The sequence below is a fragment of the Peromyscus leucopus genome, chromosome 17 (assembly GCF_004664715.2).
Source record: "Peromyscus leucopus breed LL Stock chromosome 17, UCI_PerLeu_2.1, whole genome shotgun sequence".
NCBI lineage: Eukaryota > Metazoa > Chordata > Mammalia > Rodentia > Cricetidae > Peromyscus > Peromyscus leucopus.
This window is the reverse complement of record NC_051077.1, coordinates 14,731,702-14,741,332: the sequence shown is the minus strand read 5'-3', so window position 1 is coordinate 14,741,332 and position 9,631 is coordinate 14,731,702. Positions and strand designations below refer to the sequence as shown.

Below are 9,631 nucleotides of genomic sequence, written 5' to 3'. Positions count from 1 at the left end.
CGGAACCATCGTGAATTTAATACGGTTGGTAGCCTTTAGGACTTTAAGTTCCAGGAATGCACAAAACATAGATAAAAGTCCTTACTAAAGGCATGGTTTAACACGGATGCCAGTTTTCCTGGACACACAAGTGAGGAGGCATTCCCCAAGGATCTAGTTTGCTCACCTGTCAACCAGGGGAGCCACACAGGGCTGGAGCTGACGCTCTATTTAAAGCACTCGCCATCACCATCTATTTTTAGGATCTCATTATTGGCAGGCCCTTAATGTGCAAAGGACAAGGGACTTGGAGGCAGAAGTCCTGGGCTTGAACTGGGAATCACTACCTAAAAACCTCAATTCCTGGGTCTCCGGTCTTTATGTACCACATGAGGAAGGTTAACGAAAAACTCACACCTAAAGGAGTACCGTGGAGCCTAAACAACACATGAGCCAATATTCCTGAGAGCTGGGGTAACCGCTCAATGAAAGAACATCCGCCTTGCATGGCCAAGGCCCTGGCAGACCAAAAAATAAGTAAAAATAAGCCAGGCATGGTGGCGCATGCTCTAATACCAGCACTAGGGAGGCAGAGGCAATCCACAAGTGTGTTCCAAGACAGCCAGGGCTATGTAGAGACCCTGTCTCATAAGCAAATAAATAAATGGATGGACATTATCCCAGCACTTGGGAGATGTGGGCTGGAGAATCAGAAGTTCAAGATTAGCCTTCGCCACATGGAATACGTGAGTCTCTGTCTCAAAAAAAAAAAAGGAAGGAAGGAAGGAAGGAGGGAGGGAGGAGGGAGGGAGGGAGGGAGGGAGGGAGGGAGGAAGGAAGGAAGGAAGGAAGGAAGGAAGGAAGGAAGGGAGGGAGGAAGGAAGGAAGGAAGATATTCACCCCTCTGCCAATGCTCTCCCCCTGAGAACATTAAAGAGGTCACCGAGCTTTTACTTAGGTTTTAAATCTGTGTCCAGAACAAGGTTATTTGTTCCCTGGACAAGACCCTTGCTTTGAGTTCTTGTCCTTTCTAAGGTTCCCGCATTCTGCTACCAGATGTGACTTCTGAAAACTGAGCCACGCGGCCACCCTTCCCTCACAGGAGCACGCTTTCCCCCTGGAACACAAGACTGGAGTACAGGATAGAATTCCCACGACAACACCCCAGGGAAGAGGAGTTGGGGGGAGGGGGCTTTCATAGCAGAGGCAGGAGACACAATGCCAGTGCTTAGACAGAACGCAGCAGCCTAAGTGTCAAATGCTTTGCGTGGTTTTTAAAAGAGAGCTTTGTGCCAAAGTTCTGGGCGACCTAGAGACAACTATAAAGATACCCTCGGGTCTAAGCAGACACCTATGTCCCTCTTCCCTCCTTGCCTGCCCATCTACACATACAAGGTAAGTAGCCGGGCGGTGGTGGTGCATGCCTTTGATCCCAGCACTCGGGAGGCAGAGGCAGGCAGATCTCTGTGAGTTCGAGGCCAGCCTGGTCTACAGAGCAAGTTCCAGGAAAGGCGCAAAGCTACACACAGAGAAACCCTGTCTCAAAAACAACAAAAAACAAAGTAAGTGAGACTGCTTATGTATAGGGAGGGCATTTCTCGCTGGGCAGTCCCTTAAGCAAGCAGGAAACTGGCTAGGGGGAAGACTTTGATGAAGGAATAGGAAGTGAAGCATGGTGATACACACCTCCAACCCCAGCACTTGAGAGGTAGAGGCAGGAGGATCAGCGATGTGATGTCATTTTCCCCTGCAAAGTGAGTTTTCAAGGCCAACTTGAGCCAAAGGAAAAAAAGAGAGAGAGAGAAAAGCAAATAATGATATTTCTCAGAGGTCAGGTATCTAATGAAGCTATCAGATACTGAACACAGGAAATCAGCTGGGGGCGCTGACAAGGATAAGGCTTTCACAAAGACCTTTAGAACAAAATGGTTGGATTAACTCTTAAGGCTGGTCAAATACCTTCCTCTTTCCTGACCTCTCCTCAAACAGTTCAAAAGGCGCCTGTGCAGAGTGTGGCTGCCACAAGTCATCCCCAAGAGCGAGCGCCCTGCCCTTCCAGGGTCTCCCAAACAAACAGCACATGCTGCTGCTCCGGTGGGAACGGGTGGGAGCTGTTAGGGACGCTACTGTATTCCTCTAAACCCGTGGGTTGAAGCCTAAGCCCCAAGGGGTTGGGGATTTAGCTCAGTGGTAGAGCGCTTGCCTAGCAAGTGCAAGGCCCTGGGTTCGGTCCTCAGCTCTGGAAAAAAAAAAAAAAAAAAAGCCTAAGCTCCAGCACGCACCTCAGGACATGGCCTTTGGAGGGGTCTTTCTGAGGAGGGTCAATACGAGACCTTTGGAGTGGATCCGGATCCAGTATCACTGGAAGAAGTGGAAATCTATGCACTCCCACAGGTGGCAGACCCCAAGACGACAAGAGAGAAGGCAGGCAGCAGCCATCTGCAGGCCGAGAAGAAAGGCCTCAGAAGAAGCGACCTCACTCCCATCTTAGACTTGCAGTGACCAACAGTAAGAAAACAGAAGTCTCACTGTCCTTCGAGCCACCTTGTTAGCAGTATTTTCCCACGGCAGCTGTGGCAAGCTAACACAGACTGGTTGGCATTTCCCTTTTTCGGTGCCTGGGATTAAACCCAGGGCTTCATACACACTTGTTCTTCTACTGAGGTACGGCTCCAAGCCGAGCACACATTCTCTTTAAGCAGGACGTCTGTTTTGTTCATTCGTTTGTTTTGTGACAGGGTCTGGGGTAGCCCAGTCTACCCTCTAACTCAGTATGTGGCTGAGGCTGACTGGCTTAGGTACTTTTCTATTGCTGTGAAAAGCCACCACAACCAAGTAACTTATAAAATAAAGCATTAGCCGGGTGGTGGTGGCGCACGCCTTGAATTCCAGCACTCGGGAGGCAGAGCCAGGCCGATCTCTGTGAGTTCGAGGCCAGCCTGGGCTACCAAGTGAGTCCCAGGAAAGGCACAAAGCTACACGAGAAACCCTGTCTCGAAAAATCAAAATAAATAAATAAAAATAATAAAATAAAATAAAGCATTTAATTTGGGGCTTAGAGTCCTTCCGTCACGGCAGGAAGTATGGTGGCAGGTAGGCAGGCATGGTGCTGGATGGAGCAGTAGCTGGGAGTTTTCGTACTCATCGACCGGTATGAGACAGTAAGAGCTAACTGGGAATGGCATGGGCTTTGGAAGCCTCAAAGCCTACCCCCAGTGACACATCTCCCCCAACAAGACCACACCTCCTGATCCCTCCCAAACAGTTCCACCCACTAGGGACCAATCAATCCAATATATGAGTCTATGGGGGCCTCATTCTTATTCAGACTACCCACACTGGCCTGGAACATCTGATCCTCCTGTCTCCGTCTCCAGAGAACTGGTGTCACAGGCACGTGACACCACAGCCGGCTAAGAAACCTGCTCTTTAACCTTCACACTGTATGTCTGCCAAACCAAAGCTCTAAGCAGACTATAGCCTCCTGTATTCTCATCCTCACTGTGAACTGCTGGGCACACCGGACGCAAGCCAACTGCTACTGTCCAGAAAACCCAGGCCTTTCAAGTTTTAATGGGAGTGGTGAGTTGGGCAGTGAGTATGAGCCTTGCCAAGTCATGTTTTTCTAAAAACCTGCCGTTCCAAGGAAGCAGGGGGGAAAAGAAAGTGGTTCGCACACTGGAGAAGTAGTGAGGGAATGACCAGGAGTTTAAGGCCATCCTCAAATTTGAGGCCATCTGGCCGGGCTACAAGGAGATCCTGTCTCTTGAAGCCGGACTGCCTCCAAGAACAAGAGTACTTTTTAAGAGATGTGACAAGGGCTCCATGCCTAGGCCCTAGGTGGCCTTGCTATTATCCGCTGTGTTCCCAAGTTCAAGCTAAACTAAATGATTTGAGCCCCAAGAGGGTAATCCCAGCCTCCCACCAAGGGCAGGGCCTCCCACCATGTAGATAAGGCCACCTTGGACCTTGCAGCCCAGGGCGATCCAGCTGCGGCTGCGTCACCTCTACCAAAACCCGCAGAGAACAGACATGAGCAATAAACTGTTGTTTAAGTTACTGAGTTTGGGGACGGCTTGATAAAAGTCAGTGGCTACCCAGTACAGCCATCTCCGCCCTGGAGACCCAGTGGAGACCCAGGCCTGGGGGAAAAGAACCTAGACATCCCTAAGGGAAACCCTTCATCCTAGGCTTCTTTCTGTCCCCTGCACTGTCGTCTTTTTTCTAGGTCAAAGATCAGCCCAGGGCATCACCCGTGCTAGGCGAGGACTGTACCACTAACTAACCACACCCAAGCACAACTTGTCACCTCCTGAGCACCGAGCCTGGCATTAGATCCTGGGGACACACGGACTGCTCTGGAAGAACATCCTGTCTAACCCGAGGAACAAGCCTGTCAACAGACTCATGGCTGTGATTCACCACCGGAGAAAGACAGCTGGCGGGAAGAAGTAACGGATGTTTTTGTTTGTGTGCCTGAACATATGGGGGGTGCGTATGCACAAATGAACATGAAGAGGAAGAAAAAAAAAAAAGAAACTGTCACCCTAAGCAATCCTTTTCAATATTGTTATTCCCTTCTAATTCATCCTCGAGAACATCACATAAAGGCTCACTTGGAAAAATGTGTCAGTACTTTACACCAATAAATGAGATGAAAAACAGCACCACCCCCATACCTGCCTCCTGTCACCAAAATCGGTAATGACTTTTGCTGTTATGATGGAGGAGAAACAAACTCATCTTTCAAATAATGAATACCTGCCACTTTGGGAGGATATTGAAAAAAAATGCAACCTCCAAAGGCCACTGACATCTAGAAGCTCACCTAATTAGACTGTCATTTATCAAGGAGAAGAGTTCTCTTTTGCATAGCAAACATGTTCTGTGGCCCTTGGGTCAATCTACAAAACCACAAGGTAGAATTACTATGGGTTCTAGAGCTGGAGTGTGGGAGATCTGTCACGTCACTTCATTCTAGAGATGTGCCTTGGATTCTTAAGACTCATGTCCCCCTCGAGCCTTACTGAATTATTAAAGACAACCGGCAAGTAAAAATTACATACATTCAAGCTGGATGGCACATAATCTCAGCCCTTCAGGAGACTGAGGCAGGAGGATCAACAGTTTGAGGCCAGCCTGGGCCATACAGTAAGATCCTATCTTAAGAGGAGGGAGAAAGAGGGGGGAGTGGAGATGGGGGGAGAGAGATGGAGGGGAAGGGAGGGGAGGGGAGGGGAGGGGAGGGGAGGGGGGCAGTGAGAAGCACCTAGTCAAAGTACACAAAAGGATCTGGTATCACTCCATGAAACATGCGATAACTCCCACAAATAAATTAGCATATGTCTCGGATGTGTGTGTTTGTGTAAGTAAGGATACGGCTAAGGTTGCTCTTAGCTAATTTCTAGTAAACACTGCAGGGTTAATTATAGCCACTGATGACTATATCCCTGGAACTTATCGCTCTCACAACTGAGAGTCTGGGCCAAACATCTATCCCCCCCGCTAACTCCCGATATATCCATTCTGTCTCACACCTGACACTCACCCCGCTACGTCCCTCCTACCCCCTCCCTTCTTTGTGATGTTAGATACAGAACTTAAGGCCTCACTCACAGCTGGCAGTGACGCTGTCGCTGAGTTTACCTCCAAGCCTCCAGGCTTTTGTTTTTATTTGGGGGAAGGTTCCTGTGGAAGTCAGAGGAGGGCATGCCTCCAGCTGGAATCATGGTGGTCAGGGGTCCTGGAGTACCCTGCAGGTGCTGAAGGGCAGTCCTTTCCAAGAGCGGCAAGCACTTTTTAACCCCTGAGCCATCTCTTCGGGCCCACGGTTGTATTCTATTTCAGCTAAATCTCCCCCTGTCTAGCTAGCCACGCCAGCCCTCCAAGTCAGACCATCTTCCCAGTCTGGATGGAGTGCGAGCCTCTTGAGCGTCTTAAAACCCGAGAGGATCCCAGGGGAGTTTGGAGTGCTCTACCCTGGCCTCCTCCAAATTCAGCAGTATGTTCTGGAACCTAACGTATAATGTTTCAAACACTTTAAAAGGAAGCCCCGACGAGTGTGAGCTCAGGACCACTCTTCTATCTCCTTTACTGCCTGGATATCCCCTCTAGTTCTGCCCTTAATCCTCAACGGTGACTTCTCCCCTCTATGTGACTAAGACCTCAGGGCATCAAGACTCAGTGCCAAGCCACCTCCCCTCTTCCCAGCACTACCGGGGCGAAAACACTTGGCAGCCACTTTAAGGTCAAGCTTCCTAGACAGACATTTTTTTTTTTTGTAAGATAGGGTCTCACTGTGTAGCTCTGACTGACCTGGAACTCACTATGTAGACCAGGCTGGCTTCCAACTCAAAAGAGATCCTCCTGCCTCTATCCCACCAAGTGCTGGGATTAAAGGTGTGTACCACTATATTCACACCCAGCACTACTGTCGGCTTAAGAAAACAAGGCCATGACCACCTGCCACCCTACCTGCTTGCCTGACTAACCTCGCCCAGGTACTAACCGGTAGGAGCACCCCAACAACTTCTGTAGGTTAGAGGTCAAACATCCATCCTGGGCACTCACTAGAAGATTCTGTTTATGGGATTGCTGACCATCTTCAAGACTCGCAGGTTCAAATATTAATGTTGGACACTCCCTTCGGAAATGTCTTAGGTTCTCTGGATACCTAAGACCTGACGGTAGACCAGTGGGTCAGCCAGCTGAGGGTTAATGACCACCGACTGACCTGAGACCGAGTCCACGGGAAGGGAGATGGTCTGGGCCACCTGCTGTGTCCTTGCCTCCAGAGACAACTGCTTCAAAGCCGCCTCAGCTGGAGGGACTTACTGCCCCCCCCCAACAAGTCAGTCACAAGCCAAGGTGGGTAGGAAAGCCTGACTTTATGCATGGATGGAATCTCTACTTCCCGAGACTCCTGAAGATCTGAAAAGGCAAATAACATGTGCACAGGTCCCTTTCCCCTGGAATTCCTGAGTCCTCAAAATAGATTGTGGCCCAATCACACATAAAACCGTTAGGCAAATGTCTCAGTCCTGCTCCAAGCTTATCAGCTATATACTCCTACACATCCGGAGGACAGAGCAAATCTCAAGGCGATTAACTTGACCTTTATTATCTCCCAGCCAGCCCCTGATATATGTAGGAAAATTCAAATATTAGATGGATTTGCAAGGAAGATTAGGTCAGAGCCATTACAATCCAAAAGGTTTCAACAAGCAAGACAGTAAGAAAGATTGAATGGCCAGTCCCTCTCTTAGCCCCAGCACTTGGAAGGCAGAGGCAGATGAATCTCTGGGTGGCCCTAGCTGTCCTGCATCTCACGCTGTAGACCTCTGAACTCCAACTCTGTATTTAATTGAGGGGGTCTACCATAACAAGAAACACCCTGGAGCCAATGGGTCAACCTTTCGCACTCTAGCAGAGGTGGCCTGGAAGGAATGGCCTTTGAAAGAAGATCCAACTCCTCAGCTAAAGAACAGGCTTGTTGGCTTTGGCAGAAATGAGCAATTCTTTCCTCAAGCTATGGACTCGTGTACCCCGCAAAAGAACCCTGACAAGAGCCAGCTGGCTTTGGGGACGTCACAGTTTGCCAACCTTGACACTTCCCAGTCCACAGTGAGAAGTGGGTCTTCCTTACAGACAGTACTGCTGGCTATTGAGACCCGGCTAACCTGTCCATCCAGAAAAAGGAGGGCAGGGGGACAAGAAAAAAAGTTTCCCTGAGCCTTTAGGCCTGCCTCAGTGCCTAGTTAAAAAATTAAAAACAGATTCACACCTCACCTAAAAGGACTCAACTGTCTGCGAAGTTTGTGCTCAACACAAAGTTCTGCGAAAGAAAAGACAAAGAAAGGGTGCAAGAGTGTGAACTAGAAGAGGCCAGGAAGGGATGGAGAACTCGGGAAAGGGAGGCCAGAAGCCTGCAGAGAACTTCTCCTTGGGCCGTTTCTAATGAAAGGGAGAACGCCTTGCCCCCCACTCTACCTGGTTGCAATTTCTTGCAGCGTCTAGGCACACAGCGTGACAATGCATTAACAGACACATGCTCAAGGAGCGGAGCCTTGGTGCTGTGTTCGGAAGCCCCAGAGGCACAAATCTCCAAGATCCCTTCGCGGGTGCCTTGGTTCTGGGATCTGGCTGAGCACCCTGGTGTAGGGACAGCTCTGCCCGAGAAAATAGGCACGTGGCCTGGCCGCGCCGGCAGTAGCCCAAGGTTCAGCGTAAAGCGCCAGAAACCCTCCTGTTTGTGTGAGTTGTAAGAGGAGAAGCTGGGGGGAGGAGACCGGGGAGGGAAGAAGCGCAAAGTGGGTGGGAGCAGCTCGGGGATGGGAGGGAAGTAGTGAGCCACGAGGATTTCATCATGCAAACGGGCCTGTAGGTTTCATCAGCGCCTCTACTAGGGCTCCGGGGCAAGCTGGGAATGCCCGGTTCCCGGAGGCCGGCCCCCTCCCGCGCCAACTCAGCTTCCTCTTCCTCCTCCACTTGGGCGAACTCAGCGCTGTGCCCTGCCCCCTAGACCCGAGGAACGTGTTGTTCTGCACAACCCCGGACGGACGCGGCGCCAGGCCCCTGCCTCGAGACCTCACTCTGTAAATCGGCTGCATGCCACAGGTGGCCCAGACGGGGTTCTGGGGCAGGGAGCACCCTCAACGCCCAGCTTCCACTAATGAACAAGTGTCCAACGCAAAACCAGGGTTGCCCCGGGAAGGTTTAAAAAAAAAAAAGTGTGCAGGCGTCATTTATTACCAGGGAGAGCAACTAAAAATCTCCAGGCCAGGCTCTTACCCTGCTCCGAGGGCCACCCAGACCCCCATCCTGTCCCACCCTAGGACTGCCCTGGCACCCACAGAGGCCCGCACTTGAGCACATGGTGATCCTGGCAGGGTGCCTATCTCTGTACACGGGCACTCTGCTGTCTCTCCTGGCAAAAAGCTAAAGCGGGCAGGGTGCAGCCCCGTCTCCAGACCACGCTCCGCTACACCCAGAAGGCGGGCAACCCAGACGGCGGTGACCCTCCTGAGCCTTCCCGAAGCCCCTCGTCCGTTCTATCCAGCTCCGGAACCCTGGGAGCGCCGCCACCCCCGTCGCACGTGCGTGCGATCGATCCCGGAGGCCCGCGTGTCCTCCTGCCCCGGAGGAGGTCGCCTGGGACCCCGGCCCCGCGCCTTACCTCCCGGGGTGGTGCTGAAGAGCGTGCCGCCCGGGGTGGTGCTGTAGTCCCCGGGCGGGAGCTGCACGCCGTCGCCGAGGGCTACGCGGCGAGTGGGGATGGCCCGGCTGGGAGTCTGGCTGCAGCTGCTGCCCCCCGACATGTCTCCTCCGTGCCACCCACGACCCTCCAGCAGCCCCGCGACACCTCGGCCCAGCCCTTCTCGTGCCCGGCCCGCCCCTTCCGCCTGGGCTCCACGCCTCCTGAGCCTTGCGGTCCGCCCGGCCCCACCCAGCTCCGGCCCGCTGCCTGCAAGTGGTTCCCAGTTGCTGACCTAGACCGTTTCTGTCCTCTCCAGTGCCGGGAAGCCCAGTGTTGGCCCCTTGGGTTGCGGGGTCCCTCCCCGAGGCACTGGGAAGAACTATATAGGGGTGACGGGGGGGAGAAGCTCTCCGATTTGGTGGCACCGTTCTCAGCGCCCTAGACGGCCTGCTTTCT

General features: G+C 52.0%; 1 protein-coding gene across 1 annotated transcript; it reads right to left on the bottom strand.

The window, feature by feature from the left end:
- Nucleotides 1–9,014: 9,014 nt before the first annotated feature.
- On the bottom strand, nt 9,015–9,395 carry Eif4ebp1 (eukaryotic translation initiation factor 4E binding protein 1). The gene has a single exon (XM_037211673.1). It carries the CDS (start codon nt 9,294–9,296, stop codon nt 9,030–9,032), a length of 267 nt encoding a protein of 88 aa, XP_037067568.1. The 5' UTR covers nt 9,297–9,395; the 3' UTR covers nt 9,015–9,029.
- Between the last annotated feature and the right edge of the window lie 236 nt (nt 9,396–9,631).